The sequence below is a fragment of the Protopterus annectens genome, chromosome 11.part0 (genome assembly GCF_019279795.1).
Source record: "Protopterus annectens isolate FY-2018-M chromosome 11.part0, PAN1.0, whole genome shotgun sequence".
Classification (NCBI taxonomy): domain Eukaryota; kingdom Metazoa; phylum Chordata; order Ceratodontiformes; family Protopteridae; genus Protopterus; species Protopterus annectens.
Genome location: NC_056745.1, coordinates 1,126,755,726 through 1,126,774,355, shown reverse-complemented (window position 1 = coordinate 1,126,774,355; position 18,630 = coordinate 1,126,755,726). Strand labels below are relative to the sequence as shown.

The window sequence follows — 18,630 nt, the reverse complement described above, 5'->3', positions numbered from 1 at the left end:
TCTAATATTTAAATTTGTTTGCTGATCTGAGACATTTGTGACAAACATGCAAAGAAATAAGTAATCAGGAAGGGGGCAAATACTTTTTCATTGTACTGTCTTCTGCACTATCTCTACTTTGCTCTGCTTCTCAGTTTGCTAGACATTGTAATAAATGCACTCATGATGATGCCTTTCCAGAGCAGCTGTTACTGGCTCAGTTCTTCGTAGGTTTTCCTGGCTTTGACTTCAGCCATACCAGAGAATGTTGAAGCAAATTTGCTCAACTGTCCTTTGAATAGGCAGCTTCTCTTTAGTTCTGCAGCTGTAGAGCTTTTCAAAACCTTGCAGGAGGAAGGTAAAGGTCATGCAGGTGCTTAAACATTTTCTCTCGTTGTGTATCAGATAAACTACCCATCCAAGGTTGGTCCCTTTGTTAGTAAGGACCAAAAATGTTCTCCTAAAGGTAGGCAACTCTCTCAAAGACTTCATGACAAGTCTCTCAACAGGATTCCAGGGGTACTGAGATTTCTTTACCTGATAAAACCAATGCCTCTGTCTGCCTCATTATCCTCTCCTATCTCACCTCTGCCTTTCCAAGATTTTTTTCTTTGAATCCATCCTCATTTCTAACAACTTGGTAATACGCAATATTAGGCAAATGGGTGCTGTTCATCATTTAGAAGGGTTACAAAATGACTTGGAATACAGAGTCTCATCTTTTAGGGTTTCCTCAGTATCCCCCCCACCCCAAAAAAAGACTTCCCTTATTCTCGCTCTTTTTCCAGATATCTTCATTTGAGGGACGTTAGAATTTGTGCCTCTTCATTTGGGCAAAGTTATTTACTCATTGTTTCTGGTTCCCAGAATAGAAAACCGTTTGAGTCCTATTTTCTTTCCCCATCTTCTTTCTCCAAGGTTCAAGGTATTCACCCTTCAGATGTTCATCGTGCATACAGCTGCAGTCATAACAGATGGGTTCTCCTGCAGTCAGGCGGGTCCTCGGTTGGCCGAATTCCGAAATCTAGGTCCGGCGTCGGTTGTAGTCACTTCTTCCCTGACAGCAGTGCGACAGGGGTATAAAGGAACCAGCCGACGCCATTTTCTTCAGTCTTTCTTGCCGCGCAATGCCCGAAGCAGAAGCAGTTCGCAAGTGCCGGTCGGCCAGCTCCTGAGATTACGAAAATTTGGAAACCGAAGTCTTCTTAAAAGCCAAGTACCCCGTTGGGGAAACTTTTCTTGCCTCAGACCAATGTCAGACAAAGTTAATAATTGTATATCTTGTGGGAAGCAAATATCGCATAAGGATTTCCATTCCCTCTGTATACCTTGTTTAGGCCCAGACCACGACGTCTCGGTCTGTCGCTTTTGTGCTACATTCAACAAACGCACTGTTAAGTGTCGGGCGGAGTTCGCCCAGCATTATTTTGGGAAAGCATTTAACTATACTATGTCGTCGGATACTCCGACTCCGGGTTTGTCTAAAAAACGGAAAGACAAGGACCGACACACTAGGTCCGCGGCCTCTACCGACACCATACCAAAGCCGACTACACGTGGTCCGGTTCTCAGCGAGGCGCCTACGCAGCCCCTGATTACCGACGACACTTCTTTGACAGTGTCTCCTGTGCCCGAGGTCGCAGGCTCCTCTGCCCACACCCCGACTACAGATACCGAAGCCACTCTTGGCGTTGAAACTCAGATTGTGGACAGGTCCACCTCCACTCAAGGTGTCTTCAGACCCTCCTCTTCTTTCTCCATCAAGGCTTTCACAAAGTCTAAAGCAGCCATGCACTCTGAGACCAGCTACACAGAGCCCATCTCCAGGCCCCATGCCTAAGAAACAGATGCTTAAAATGGCTGAAGATTTAATTACTCTAATCAGAGGTTCTCAGCCCCCACTGGACAAAAGGCTCAGAGTGGAGGAAGATTCCCCCTCCTGTGATCAGGGCTCCATTATTTCAGTGCACTCTGATGATCAGGAACATTCATACTCCCCTTTTGAAGACTCTGATGCGGAGGAGTCCATCCCTTCTGTATCCCCCCCTGAGGATTACTCATTTGGGGAAACTTTGCATACCTTAAGGGAACACTTCCACTGGGAAGGCCAGGATTATTCAGATTCCAAGAAAAGGCTCAGGGAATTTCTCTTGTTACCTCAGCACAGGCCTCTGGCTATACCTCCTGTCTTGGACATCCTAGATGATGTTTACTTGGAGGCCTGCCTTAACCCGGACTCTCTACCTCCAGCTCCAGTTAAGCCTGACAGGTACTACAGGGTTCCTGACTCACACCAATTTCTATACAAAAGCCATGCTGCTGACCCAGAAACCATCTCACAGGGCCCCAAGGGAGTTAAGGCCTCCATTGCCAAAAATCCATTGCCTTCCGAGAGAGATTCCAGATCCTTAGAAAGGTGGGGAAAAAAAGGTATATACCTTTTCTACCTTATCCATGAGGGCCTTAAACTGTCAGTTTCATATGCTAAAATACCAACAGTTTTTGTTATCACAATTGAAAAGTAAAATGTCACAACCTGAACAACCAGACTTGAAGGAGTTGCAGGATTTGATGCATAGTGCAGAACAAGTGGGTAAGCATACCTTACAATGTGGATTTGATGCTCTAGAGGCCTCATGTAGAGCTGCTGTTACAGGATCAGTTATACGTAGACATGCCTGGCTCAAGGAACAAGCCTTGCCTGATCATGTCAAAGCTAAATTACTAAACTCGCCTCTTCAAAAGGACGTACTATTTGGTGCTAATGCTGAGAAGGTATTAAGGAAAATGGAGGAAAAGGCTAAATCAATGCAAACTGTGAAAGAATTTCTACAGGTTCAACCTCCACGTTTTAGTAGAAATTGGCCTTCCAAAAACTGGTCCTTTCCTGCCACAGACAGACCCCAAAGAGGAAGATGCAGGCGCCCGAGGGGCAGAGGACAATCCCAAGGATCGTATAGAGGCAGACAATGGCAAGCTCCTACACAAAGAGGTGGTGAGGACAACTCGCAATCTTTCAGAAAGCAAACCCAATGACTTTCCCCTTTGCATGCCAACCAGGTCTCAAATGGCAGCCCCCTTAGGAGGAAAGCTGGCATTATTTTCAAAAAATTGGCATGTTGTCACAAAGGACAAATGGATCCTGGACATTATAAACAGAGGCTACAAATTCCATTTTCACACCCTTCCAAAAATGAGAGGCACGCCAAACCTGTCACACAATCAAAGGGCAGAGGCACAAAGTCTAATTACAGATCTCATAAACATGAAAGCTATTCAAGAGGTACCTACGCACGAACAAGGTCAAGGTTTTTATTCCAGGCTATTCCTGGTACCAAGGAAGGGAAAAGATTGGAGACCTATTTTGAATCTATCCATCCTAAACACATTTTTACTCGTACCAAAATTCAAGATGCTCACTCTACAGCAACTTCTTCCCATGCTGGGCAAGGAGTCTTGGCTGGTAACATTGGACCTCAAGGAGGCATACCTGCATGTCCCAATCAGACAAAATTGCAGAAGGTACCTCAGATTTCTTGCAGGTTCAACCCATTATCAATTCTCTGCATTACCCTTTGGCTTATCTACTGCGCCCAGAGTATTCACGAAATGCCTGGCATCAGTAATTGCCTACTGCAGTCTTCAAGGGATACAAATATACCCCTATTTGGACGACTGCCTGATCCAAGCGGACAGCAAGCACATTCTTCTGAAACATCTGGCTTATGTAATAATGTTATTGAACTCTCTGGGATACACAGTCAACAAAAAGAAATCAAGGCTAATACCCTCTCGGAAGATAATTTTCCTGGGTGCCAATTTGGACACAAACACCCAGATGGCCTACCTCACGCCAGAGAAGCAGGGGCAACTAATTCAATACTTCGGAACACTAGCAAATTGCACCAGGCTGACTGCAAGGAAAATCCTGCAGGCTCTGGGATTCATGGCATCTTGCATCTTACTAATCCCATGTGCAAAGCTGCATATGAGGAAACTACAATGGTACCTGAAAAACATATGGTCTCAACACAGCCACAGTTTGGAAACAATAATACCACTAATTCCATGTCTGCAAAAGGAATTTCTGTGGTGGGCTCAAGCATGTCAAACAAACAGGTCTTCCATTCAGCAAGCCTCAAACAAATCAAGTCATCACAACAGATGCCTCAGACTACGCCTGGGGGGCGCACATGACAGATCGGTGCATTCAGGGCAAATGGTCCCAAAAATAAAAGCACCTTCACATCAATCAAAAAGAAATGCTAGCAGTAATAAATGCTATTATAGCTTTCAAGGACCTTCTACAACCAGGTCAACTATTGATAAGAACAGACAACACCACAGTTATGTGGTACATAAACAAACGGGGAGGAACACATTCTTAACCCCTATGCAGACTGGCCATGTCACTTTGGAACATGGCCATGGACTTGCAAATGGAACTACAAGCACAGTACTTGCCAGGCAAGGAAAACACGCTGGCAGACAACCTAAGCAGGAATATCACAGATCCACATGAATGGAAATTGCATCCAAAAGTTTTTACAGAAATAATCCAAGAATGGGGAAGGCCAGACATAGATCTCTTTGCCTCCCACAAGAATCATCAATTGATAAAATTCTGCTCAAGGATCTTCCATCCAAAGGCCTGGAGAGTGGACGCTCTTTCTTTCAGTTGGACATCAATGACAGTTTATGCCTTCCCTCCTCTCTCTCTGCTACCCAAAGTTCTATTAAAGACCAAAGCAGACAGACCAAAGATGATTCTCATTGCTCCGGCCTGACCAAGGCAACACTGGTACCCACTCCTAAGGAGCCTGACTCATTCCCCACCATGGACCCTGCCTCTAATGCCTTTTCTTCTGACTCAGCACAGTTTCAAAACTCTTCACAGCCAGCTAAAAACACTCAATCTAGCAGCATGGAAGATTCCTTGGCATCACAACAGGGCCCTACTCTCCAAGGAGGTGCAGGATGTCATTTTGGAGGCCATCAACTAGAAAAGCTTATTCCGCAAAATGGAAACGTTTTCGTGTCTGGAATGAGAAAAAGGGCCAGGATCCTGGAAAACTGAATTTACCTCAAATACTACAATATTTGGCTGAACTGCTAAGCAGTGGACTTTCTCCTCCATCAAACTCCATGCCTCAGCCATTTCTGCAGAATACAACACTGATCCACCTTTATTCTCTCACCCTCTCTTAAGACAGTTCCTCAGAGGGGCTAAGAATTTAAGGCCCCCAAGGAAACGACCAATACCTGCTTGGGATCTTAATTTCATTCTGGAAAAAACTGACCTTGCCTCCCTTTGAGCCCGCTGCCTCATCAGATTTGCAATATTTGTCCTGGAAAACAGCTTTCCTTCTGGCTATCACCTCAGCTCGTAGAGTTTCAGAACTACAGGCTCTCATGGCTGTCCAGCCTTTTTATCATCTTCCATCAGGACAGAGTTTCCTTACGAACCAACCTGTCCTTTATGCCTGAAGTGGTATCCAGGGTAGCTTTAAATCAGGCCATACATTTACCTACTTTTTATCCTAATCCTCAAAACAAAGGGGAGAGATTACTACATTCCTTGGACATCCACAGACAACTGCGTTATTATTTGGACAGAACAAAGCCTTTCAGAAAATCAGAACAGCTCTTTGTGGCCTATGCGGTAGGAGCTCAAGGGAAGCCAATTTCCAAACAGACAATCTCGAAATGGATAGCCCCCTGCATACGCTTTTGCTATTCCTTTCATGGCAAAACTGTTCCTACTGACATTAGAACTCATTCCACCAGGGCCACAGCCACCTCTGCAGCCTTCCTCAGAGGAGTTCCTACCAAGGATATTTTGGAAGCAGCCACTTGGAGTTCTGTGCATACCTTCTCCAAGCACTACAACCTACCATTATACTCCAAATCTAGAGCAGGTTTTGCCCCTGCAGTCTTGCAGGGCATTTTGGCTCCTCCTAGTTCCACCTAGTGCCTACCACCCCTTTCTTAGCTTTGGGATTCTACCCATCCGTTATGACTGCAGCTGTATGCACGATGAACATAGTACAGTTTTGTACCTACCATAAATGTAGATGTTCGAGTGCTAATACAGCTGCAGTCCAGGTTTCCCTCCCTCCTTCCCCTCTTGGGACAGGCCTATAGGCTAACACATCCTCATACAACCTGATTGGGGTTTTCATTTATGATGTATTTGCTTGCAACTACTGTTTTTTGATTATATTGCACTGCATTATCACACAAATTTATGTATTGCCTTCCTTCTGGGGGCACCTGACATCTGGGGCAAGAAAAACTGAAGAAAATGGCGTCGGCTGGTTCCTTTATACCCCTGTCGCACTGACGTCAGGGAAGAAGCAACGACAACCGACGCCGGACCTAGACTTTGGAATTCGGCCGACCGAGGACCCGCCTGACTGCAGGAGAACCCATCTGTTATGACTGCAGCTGTATTAGCACTCTAACATCTACATTTATGGTAGGTACAAAACTGTACTTTCTTGCTTCTGATGATTCTTCCTAAAGCATTTTGGGCAGTATTGGATTTAAAGGGCATTTTCCTTCATATCGCTATCCCTCCACAATGCAGGAAATTCTTGTGTTTTTTTGTCTCCGTTTCACTTTTCTGTTTTACCCTTTGACCTTTCTACTTCCCAAAGGTAGTCACAAACTGACATTTGTCATGGTCTTCTGCAGACTTCAAGCTGTTCATATTTTTACTTTTCTTGATGATCATCTCATTCAGACTGAATACCTAAAAGATTATTCTGACTTACTTGCGGTGTATGGCTCTTATGAAAAATCTTGTTTACTCTGAACCTAATGAAGTCTTGCATAACCCTATTACAGTATCAGACTTTCCTCAGATGCAGAATCAATGCACTGTCAGTGACTGCTTTTCTTTTAGCAGACAAGGTTCTCTTCCTGGCTAATTATTTTCAGAATTTTCTTCTCCTGGACATGACCGCCACATGAGAGGTTTGCAAAGCCTTAGGATAAATCACATCAGTGATTTCTATTGTACCTTATACCAGACAAGGGGCGTGAACACCAAAGGCACAAAAAGATCATATAAACACATGAGATAAAGGCTGCTGTTCTAGCCTTTCAATCTATGCATCATATGTGGATTCCTGGTCCTTTCTTTAATTTACATAGCACCACAGTTATGTGGTACATAAAGAAGTGGTAGTATAAAGTATTGACCACATTTGTAGACTAGCTTTGCTAGCCTGAGAAACCGCCATTCAGCAGAACATCTTTCTTCATGTTGCAAATATACCCGTAGAATGGAACCTTGTCAAACCATTTGAGCAGATGCAGAGCAGATGTTCACGAATATTTGAACAGAGGTCTTTCTGGACATTTCCCATCAGTGGGATATTCCACTGATGAATCGTTTTGCCTCCATTCACAGCTCAGGCTGTTTTGTTTGATTGCTCTGCCCTTGAACTTGGGGAACAGAAGCTATGCCGTTTTCTTGGAAAGGGAGGTTCTTTTATGCTTGCCTCCACTTCCTTTTCTTCCCAAGCTCCTTCTAAAATTCAAGGGAAAGTCAAAAATCTTGATGGTGACTCCCTTTTAGCCCAGGCAGCATTGATTCCTCCTCTTGTTTTACTTGACCAGGAGCAGTAGTCACTAGTTACCTCACAAAATTGACTTGCTCACACAAAACAAAGGCTTTTTAATACACCCTAGCCTTCACACTTTAAACCTGACTCTCTGGGTGATGGTTTTCATTCCTTTTCGACCTCAGTTTTCTGAGGACATAAGGTTTTACAGGAGGCTAGAAAACCAAATACAGGAAGATTGTTTTCCGTTTGGAAACATTCTCCTTTTGTGTGGATAGCCAACTGGCTGACTGGGTCCCAGGAGGTATGAACCTCTTCAAATTTGAAACTGATGACCAGCATTAATGTAAGGTTTTGGAACTACATACATATTTGATATTCTCACCAAATCCAAATGGAGAACGTTTTAAAACATGAGGAAACCATCTAAGATGACTACTGTGCTTAGTTTAGTAGAAGTATGTCAGTATCAAGTGGGAAGGGATATCAAACCAGGAGGAGACAAAAATCAGACTGCAGCTTGAATGTGCCAAAAAAGAGTGAATGTATGGAGGTGGATTAGATGAGAAGGAAAGAAATGTGAAATGGGCTTAAATATTGTGGCAAGTAGAGATCTCCTGGAACAACCTCATGTTCAGAATTTGACACAGGAATGGTTAAGGGAGAGGTAAATTGAAACTGACAGATGAAAGGTTTATAATAGCATCCCAGGATATACCAGGATAGTGGACTTCATACACATTGGATTGCAGATTCCATTGAACATGTAGGAGAAACAGACAAATACACAGACTCTGTTTAAAACAAAATTGCACATCTTCTTGCTGGGTGTAATCCATCTCGGCAGATGGCCTGTATACTGAAAGGCACAACAATGTGGCAAGATTGCTTTGGGGGTTATGCAAGCACCTCAGCACTGAAGTTGAGAAACTTTGGGAACATTAACCATAAAGCATTGCAGAGAATGAGGTTTGAATTACATAGGGCCACCCATTATGAATAGTTCAAAAACAGATGCAAGAAAACCAAATGTAGTAGTCCTGGAAAAAGACAAAGAATTTATTTAAAATTGCTACACGCAGTGATTAGTGTCTTAGAGACGGTTGTAATACCACATTTGCGAACAGAAATTGGAGCAATATAGAAGAAATGTACCCAATCTGAATAGTAGTAGGAACAGCAGGCCCTAATGATTTAAGAGGGGGCAACATGAAAAACAGAGTAGAAAGAGGGAAACCCTTTGGCGACTCAAATTAGGAACAGATAGCCCCCTGGGGTTGAACGAAATGGTTAACATTAAGTTTTTTAATTGATAGGAAACTTGTTTAAAAAGTTTTTGTTGGTTAGAGCAGTTATGTTTTTAATTAAATTGATTAAATATATAATTAGTTAATTGTAAGGTGTTTGTTAGGATATATATTTGTGTGTAGCATGTATTTCTGATGAAGCCTGTGTGACAAAAGCGTTGATTAAAAGTGTTTACTCTAGTGTCCGTGGTTTGTTCATCCTTTGTTGCCTTCAGTGTTTTGGTGTATCTGGTTTTTAGTTAAACTGACAGCTTGATTTTTGGAGGTCTCATAATTTAGTTATACTTGGATATGCTACCAGTACATGCAACTCTATATGAATTGCTGGATGAGTCAATTCTGGTCCATTGCTGGTGCTCCAAAGAGCACTTTTGGCTAACAAAGATTAAAATATTAATTTCATTAATTTTAATCATATCCTGACTTAGAAATGGGGTCCATTCCCATCATGCTATTAGAATCCCAAAAGACTTGGGGAAATTAAACCATCAGGCACTATGAGAGTGTAGGAAGGAATTTGGGCTTGGGATGGCAAAAGTATATGCTGCTTGTGGTGACCAGTCCAGCCACTGAAGTGGACTCATGGAGATCAAACATTAAGTTAAATACATTTTTTTTTTGTGGATTTGTTGAAATGTAAACACAAATTACGTGCTTATATTCTGTCAGGTGTGCTGTGTTGTATTCTATAATTTCCATACATTTCTTTTAAGTGTTGGTGTTGCATGTTATCCTTCGTGAAATCTAAAAAGGAGATGGAGATGCAAGTTTTCTTTACTGAAAGTACCAAAGTTGATTAGTGAATGTGTAATGTGGCTTTAACTGTAAGATGTGTCCCCCCCCCCCCCCCCCATTATTCTACAATTGCCTACTGTAGCTTTTTTTTCTTCAAGTGTGTGCTGAGTTTCCTAGGAGTTTTCCATTTCTGTCTTTAAAAAAGTTCTGCCCAGAAGGGTTGGCCTAGTCAAGAAAATATAAAGTCTGAGACGTATTCAATCCATTTGACTGCTTTTCTAGTGTAGAACTATGCCATATTTCTTATAGCAATGTAATTTAATTGAAATTTGCGGTCTCTTGCTGCAGCTTTGTATTGAAACTCATGAAAAAGACATGGAGCTGTCATTCGCAGTCCAGCGAAGCAAGGATGTCATTTGTGGAATCTGTATGGAGGTAGTATATGAAAAAACCAACCCCAGTGACCGGAGGTTTGGAATCCTATCTAATTGTAGTCACACCTATTGCCTTAAGTGTATTCGGAAGTGGAGGAATGCGAAGCATTTTGAGAGCAAGATAATAAAGTGAGTATAATGCTTAATATTAAAACTGAAAAGTCCTTAAACCAAGAGGCAGTTTTCATTTTTGCTTTGGGAAATGGCAGAACGCAGAATGTTTAACGAATTTGTTTTGATTAGATTCCTAAGTTGCATTGTTCCAAACGAAAAGGTGCAGTTCACTAGAGAGACTGCCAACCAAGAAATGTGATGGCAGAGATCACTATACTTTATACTGTTTTTAAACTGTGGTGTCCTTTCTGTTAAAAGGTGGTTATAGATTCCCTTTTCTCAACCGTGCAGAATTGCAAGATCTCCCAGCTATATAAATTTGGTGGTTGAGAGCAAAAAAACTGGTGTAGAGTAGAGAATGTGCTTTAAGTAGTTGTATGTGAATTAACAGCCACTAAGCTAATGGCAAACAGGCATCCTTTTCCTTTACAATGTGCAAAACATCTCCCTCCAAACCGTGCTTGAAGGTAGTTTCCCCTATGTAGGTCTTTGTATTGGTTACTTTAAGGCCATTCCACAAAAGAAAGGTTGTGGCTCAGTGTAGCAGACATTACTTCAGGGAACTGTTCTGCAGGAGAGGTCTGAACTGGCCAGACGTGGAAACAAGCACTGCCCCAAAGCTGGTAAGTATTACTTTCACCACATATGTTTCTGTGCTCCTGGTATAAAGGCTAATTTTACAGCTGGCCATTTTTAGTTCTTTCTTGTCACCATGCAAGGCATTTGATCAGTCCATCAGGCTAGGTCACAAAGGAGTTGTGCATTAGTCAGGTTTAGTAACCCTGCTGTGGGGAACCTTTCTAACTTTTGTGGCAATTGTAACCTGAGTTTTTGTGATATCTAACCATTTGCTCAATTATGGGAGACATCTCTTGGGTTCTCTGTTACAGAATGTCAAGGTTTGCTACTCCAGTGTCTGTAGACTTTAAGATGGAAGTAGAACCCACAGCCTTCTGCATCGAAAGCAAGTATTCTACCTATTGTGCTCCTAGCAACACAAACAGACTTGGCATAAGCTTGTGCTTATGCCAAATCTGTTTGTGTTAGTAGCACAACAGGTAGAATACTTAATTTTGATGCAGAAGGCTTTGGGTTCTACTCCCACGGTATATAGATGGCATGCTGATACTGTACTGTGTTGTACTTTTAAAGGGGGTGGATGCTGCAGTCCTAAGAATGTCCTCTTTGGCAGAGATACCTAGTAACTATGAACCTGTTATCAGTTTGCCATCCATTCCCTATTGCAGTATTACTACTGTATTTTGTAATGCAACACAGGCAACAGGCACTTTATTTGTAGATGAAATAATAAAATAATTTGTTTGCTAGCAACAACCTCTACATTAGTTACAGATCTCTTTAATGTGGAATTAGATGACTTGTGCAACAATTGTGCATATTTACTGACACTGGCGGACTGTAGAAGTTTGAATAGACTTTTATGATGGAAATGTTCTGAACTGGGCAGTTTTGTCATTATTGGTTCATGCATGTTTCATTGCTTACTGGAAAAATGTTCAAAACAAATTTAAAATGTGCTCTAACAAGTGTGCTGTATTGTGCTAGGAATGTAATTGAATACAATCCAGGAAGGTGTAACAAAGAACACGCGTATGTTTCATGTGCAAGGGGCCTATGATTTGAAAACAGCCCAAAGGTAATCTTTATCCACCTCTGGCCATATGCATTTTCTTTGAATGTGGGTTTCAATGCTGCTTTAATGAATGCTCAAGGGCAGAGAAGTTTTAATGCTAACCAAGTCTGTTTTCATTGTGAGACTGCATTACTTTGTTTAGCACATGTCTTTTAGTGTTTATGGTATAAAATGTAAAATAAACTTTCGGCGTTTCCCGGTTAGGGATTGCCACAGTGGAACTCCTTTCTGCTAATGATTGGCAGTGAATTTTTACGGTGTCGAGTTGCCAGCCTGGTGCCCAACCTTCAAAGAAAGCAGACCCACACATGCTCACACCTATCTGCATGTCTTTAAATTCACTCAACCGCAGGGAGGACATGCAGACTCCGCACAGAAGGTGCTCCATCCGAGAATTGAACTGGAGAACTTCTTGCTGTGAGGTGACAACGTTAACCACTGCACCACCGCAGCCACAGTAAAAGTTTTAAATGAAATCTAAATCATTGTAGAAGTAAAGCAGTATGCACGTTACAGGGTTTATGGTAAATGGGAGGAATTAGCCAAGTAATGGGACATTGGAATGGCTGCATGGGGGGAGGGCTGTGTATGGTGGCCCCATTCAACCATGATTTTGTGTGCATGTCTGTGGACAAACTCAGATATCCCAGGCGGCACAAACTCAAGCTATGCCACTGATCAGTAGCCCATCGAGTGACTTTTGGAGGTCCAAGCAAACTATAATAGTCTTTTGATAAGATTTTAATATTGCCTACCATTAAATGCCCTGCTTTTACCACAAAACCCACACACTGCAAGTCACCAAAGACAAAATACTAAGGTTCATCCTCTTCTCCCTCCCCAGTGAACATCATTGCTACACATTAAAAAAAAATTACTGCAGGGTCTGGGCTGGGGCCATGTTTTGGTCTGTTTTTTAGTTTGCCTTTGAAAGTTGGTATCCCACAATTCCATTGAAGTGGGTGGGGTCACATAATTGTGTATGCAAATTGTTAATCAACGTACATATTTGTACCTATTTTTTCATGGGCCTTTGTCCAGGTTTTTGAGGTTTCCTGGTTGAGAGGTATGATGGTTAGACACCCCAGACCTTCCTTCCTGGCTTGTCAGATATAACTATCATACCAGAAAGCCTCCACCAGGAAGATTTACAAGAGTAAATGGGGAAAATGTTTTCTGTTGGGCCCATCACAGAGAATTTGATCCCTTAACAGCCCCTATTCCTACTGTCTTGGATTTTCTAACATGTATTTTTCAACAAGGAGGTAGTTATTCTGCCGGCAAAGTTCGGTTAGCCATCTCAAATCAGTCATACTGGAGACTATGCTTCTCCTCTAGCTTCATCCAAATTATGCAAAACTTTCCTTAAGCGCTTTCTTGCTTAGCCCCCCCCCCCCCCCCTCAGTTAGACTCTACTCCACCCTGGTATCTAACACTGGTACTGCAGATCAACTCTGAGCCCATTCGAGCCATCAGCCCAATCTGACCAAGTTTCTTTCTTGGAAAATGGTCTTTCTCGTGCCTATTACTTCAGCAAGACGAGTGTCTGAACTCCAAGCATTCTCCTCAAAATTTCCTTATTTTTTCCATAAGGATAGGGTTACCTTATAAGCTGATTCTTTCCTACTTAAAGTAACCTCTGAGTTGAACATCAGCCAGACCATCAGTTTTACTGTTTTCTTCCTCAACTTCAACAAAGGTGAATATAGGCTTCATCTTTAAAATGTACATGCACAGCTCTGTTTTATCTCCATAGAACAAAAAACCTCAGAAAAACATCAGTTCGTCGCCAACAGATTGCTAAGATAACACTGGAAACTCGTTTTGCCAAAGTGGTTAGCATTGCATATTGTTTTACAGTCAACAGGGTCTTATCTTGCCCAGACCTTCTAATGCGCTCACTCCAGTAGATCCACAGTTGCTGCTACTGCTTTTTGGTCCACAGCTTCCATTGAGGGCATTTGTGCTGCAGCCACTTGGTCCACTGCTCATGCCTTTATTGCCCGTTACAAATTGGATTTGATATCCAGAAATGGGACGACTTTTGGTTCTGCGGTACCCCCAGAATACCTTCTCACAAGGGTCACCCAGATTCACGTAGCTGGGGACTGCTCCATTAGTTGAATAAATTAAAGTAATATCAGATATATGTACTCACCATAGCTATGCATCTGTGTTGTCCATTTTTATTCTCCCTCAGCTCACTTCCCTAGGAGTGATCTGATAGGGGGCTCAGATGTGGAACAGTGGTCCCATAGTCACTATTTTTCCTTTTGGCTTTCCTTCTGTGTTGGCCAGTGGTTAGTCTTTTTGCATTTGAGGAAGCAAACGCTTGTCTGAAATATTACAGGGTTCTAGGGAATTATTGGTAGAAGGAGTGAAAATGGACAACGCAGATACATTGTTATGGCGAGTACATTAACTTTTATGTATGGAACATGTGAATTCAGTAGTAGGAGCTCAAAGAATTTGCATATTATTCCCCAAAGTACAAATACTGGACTGGTTTAGGAAGAAATTGTATTTCACAAGAACATTTGAAACGTATCCAATAAGAATTACTTGGAGGGACTGATAAAAGTATTGCAGAAAAGGGAGAATTTCACAGAACAAGAGGTGCAGCTGCAAAGTGCTAAAGAGAAAATAAAGGACTGCCTCCATATTATACATGAGTTTAGAAAGATTGCTGTTAAGCAACTTTTTTGATAACCTTTGCAGAAAAGCTTTTATCACAACAGCCTAGGCTACAAAGTAGAAAGAGTTGTTGCCAAGCGTAGTGAGCCTGTAACAAGGAAAATAACCAGAAATCATGTGAAGGCATTAGAAGTATTCGGAAATTTTATGAAAATCTGTGTAAAGCATGAATGTGGAAATCAGTAAAAAGTTGTTGTCTTTCGGCTTTTCCCAGTTAGGGGTTGCCACAGCAGAACTCTGGTCCGTTAATGATTGGCAGTAGATTTTCACGAACGCCGAGGTGCCAGCTCGATATTCAACCTTCAACGAAGGCACGCCCATTTACGCATGTCTTTCAAACGTCCACCCAACCGTGAGAAGGACATGCAGACTCCACACACAAGGCACAAAAAGTGCAAATGGAAAAGTTTGTTGAATTAAATATGCCAAGGTTTTAGGTTGAATGTGGCTCAATAACTAGCAGTTAAAAGGGGGAGATGAGGTAAAAATGGTGATGTATAACCCAGCTACAGGAAAGCCTCCAAGAGTAGAAGATTCTCGTGCAAGTTTGGAAGCTAGGAGGAAAGATAAGTGCAGAAGATCTGGAAGGTTTTGTTTTAACAGTATTTTAAAAGAAGCACCAATATCCTGGAAGAAAACTGTGATGGCCATAATACCTAAAGATTGTAAAGACCCATCAGATCCAGCTTCATGTAGGCCCATTTTGATTCTAAACAATGATTATAAAGTGTTTACCTATAACAGCTAAAAGAATGGCAAAGGTGATTTGGATCAGTGTAGTTTTGTGGATGGGAGGCAAACATTTGACAACTTTAATAGAACAGTGATCCAGAGGAAAGCAGAATGTAAAAAGCTAAATTCCTCCACATATAACTTGACGGTGCTACCAGTTTGCACACTCACTCATTCACCACTTTCCAGATCTGTGAAATACAGTTTCTTCCATACTGGCCTCCACACTCTGGTAATCCCCTGCCCTCCTCAAACCACAAACACTCCTCCAAACTTCTCAGCTTCAGAAAGGGCATAAAATGTCACCTACTTAGTTAAATGCTCCAGCTCATCTAAAGTATCCATCACATAATTTCTACTCAAAGCTTTATTCCTTCTTTTCATCCCTGTACTGAACATTCAACACCATTTCCACATCAACCTAAACATTTTAGATGTCCTATTCCTATGTTGCAGTATTCTTGGTCTGGTATTTCCCACCTCAGGTGACCTGAACGTTAGCTCTTATACAAAAGCTTAAGCCTGGTTGCTGTAGTTGGGTGGGATGTCACATGTAGAGCCTAAACCAGGGATCTTAAATGTGACGTCTCCATGTACAGACCTCTGAACTTTTCAGCCACAGACTACATCGCTTTTTAGAGGTCTTAGAATTTAGGTGTGAAGCGATCAATGTGAAGTACCCCATTGGGGAAAATTTTGCTTGAGCTTGGTTAGCTGTAGTTATCGTTAGCCAATGTAAGCTAAGAAGGGCAAATGCTGTTACGGCTGCCAGATGCCACGTAAAGATATGCAGAACCATTGTCTTCCATCTACGAAAGGAAGACAGATCATACTGCTTGTTCCATTTGCCAATCTTTTTTCCCGAAGACCCTTTGCAGTTGTCCTGCTGCTAAACTTATATTTAGAGAACCAACGTCTCAAAAAGCTTGCATTTAGTATGGATCCCGACTCAGCCATTCTAACTGAACCATCATGGAAAAAGGCCAAAGTTTCCGGGCCTACCTCTGTTGCCTCTCCGCCATAGGACGTCCCGCCAGCTTCCGATCTAGTGGTTGAGGGATGTCTGACTGAACAATCAACTTAATCTCCCACCGAGGAAGCCACATCAGGAATAACTGCCTGTGCATCCACGGAGATAGCCTAGACATCGGTCCCTGCTGTAAACATATGTACAAGCACTGCACCTTTGAGGAAAAAATACAGGCAGTTAGAACAAGAATAATAAATGATCAGCAAAGCAAGGCATCCCAGGGTCAGTACAGTTTTTATTATTCCTTGACTAGCTAGTTTGGTTGATTTAACTGACTGATAAATCATGCATCATCTGACTTGGTTTACTGACTGACTATGTATCTGACTGACTGACAAGTGAGTACAGAACTTTTGTACAGTTCTTGACAAATGCAGTCCTGCCTCTTTAGATATGCATTGTGTCCTAAGTTGGTCATGCAACTATTTTCAAAGTTGTTGTACAAGTGCTACAGCAGACTATTTTTGTGGTATTGTTATATAACAAGTTTTCCTTGTTTGGTATAAAAGTACAGAGTAATAATTTCTTGTTTCAGCTTGCTTTTGTTGTATGTTCTTCCTGCTTAATTGTCTTGTAACATTTCTAAACGGTATTTATTATTACAGCTGCAGTTTGCATTATTGCTATTGTTGAATACTTCAGAATTAATGAGTTTGCAACTTAAAGTATTACAATACAAAAGCTTAATACAAACTTCATATAAAATCTGCAGCTTTGCAGCATGTATATGCAAGGCATGTCGTCTGCCTCCATCACATTTTCTAATTCTTTGTTTATGGCATGTATGTACATTTTACAAATCATGTATTTTACATTATTTGCATTCTTTACACATAGAGTTTAGGAATGTTAGAAATAGAAAAATACTGATTAATACATGTTTTATACAACTTCTAATAGAATAGCCATTCCTGCTGTTAGAATGCATCAGTGCGTGTCAGTGTGTGACCCTTGTTTCAGGCTGCTGTGACTTTTCCATGCTATTTTTTCCTAATAGCAGGCTGAGCTGATAATTCTGAAAACCACTGCGAAGTCTTTTAGCTAGTTTGCATCTGTTGTCTGATATTTGATTATTAGAGGAATTATTCTCAATATAAATATTTATATTAATTATGCCTTGATAAAGAGAGGAGTTATTCATAAGCACTATCTTATCTTGGCTGATGGCCCAGGCATTGTATTTCCATGCAGCTTTGTATTCATGATTTCAGTCACTGGCGTTCACATAAGATTGTTCACGCATGCTACTCGGGGAAGATTTCCGTAAGCTGATGTCTCAACATCGCTTGAGATCCTAATACTATAACAGGGTTCCCCCTGAACATATTATTAAGCTTCATTGGTTCAGCATACTTCATAAACCGTACAATGTTTTGGACCTGATGCACTCTGTCCACTGTTAGAACCTATACTGCTTGTCATCTTACATATTCGATTCCACGCTTGATGCCAACAATTACTAGGCTTATACATCCTAAAATGCCAACTATGACCATTATAAGCTGCATCATTTTTCCTCCCCAGCTACTGATAGAACCACTCAGCCAAGAGAACCATGTTTCTTTTTCTGTTTGTGCTTTTGGAGCAATTTCCTCAATTAGCTTGAGGTGACTCCTGATTTCAGGTTCATTATCAGGAATATAAATACAATATTCCTCTCCTACCAATGCACAAAATTTAATGCCACGTGGTTCTGTAAGACCATAGTTTTTATGGTAGTCATTTCTATGGTAACTTAATTCCTCTAATAGACCTGCCAGTTTTTTTTAATTTCCCAAATAGCTTTCCCTTCTCCATAGAATGGAAATGTTGATTCCTGCAAGGACATAATTTCATACATAAAGTCAGTATGTCATTTTAATCTAACATTTCTAATATTAGAATTAGGCAATGTAGTATGTCTAATGGATGGAATTACATGTCCCAAATAGCACAAACCAGTCCAGTTCTCAGGAAGCCATTTGTAGGCTTTATTACCGTGTCTGTTATCTTATCGAAGTTTCAGAATATCGAATCTGATATGGTCGACACCATATCATCGAATTCTGAAACATCGAAAGATAAAAAAAAATGCCTAAAAACAAAAATAAATAAAAACTTACCTTTGCAAGCAGGGGGGGGGGCAAGCCCCCCCCTGCACCACCCATGTGGGGGGCTGTGCCCCACACACACACCCGTACTTAAATATACCAACTCTGCAACCGCACTACATTGAACTAAACCGAAATCTTCCCTTATGGAGATTTCCGTTTAAGCGTTCGGTATTTTTTGCTTTCGCTAATCTGGTGCCGACAATATCCACTTCGATATTGTCTGCCTTCGACAACGTGAAGTAGACCCTTATTACCACATATGGTAATGTATGCCTGTTCAAATTGGA

At 41.6% G+C, this 18,630-nt stretch overlaps 1 protein-coding gene across 1 annotated transcript in view; it reads left to right on the top strand.

Moving 5' to 3' along the window:
- Nucleotides 1–18,630, top strand: part of MKRN1 (makorin ring finger protein 1) — a 460,878-nt gene that overhangs the window by 210,173 nt on the left and 232,075 nt on the right. Inside the window, exon 5 of the mRNA XM_044088483.1 lies at nucleotides 9,941–10,155. Within this exon, the coding sequence (XP_043944418.1) occupies nucleotides 9,941–10,155 (215 nt within the window). The remainder of the gene's footprint in view (nucleotides 1–9,940; nucleotides 10,156–18,630) is intronic.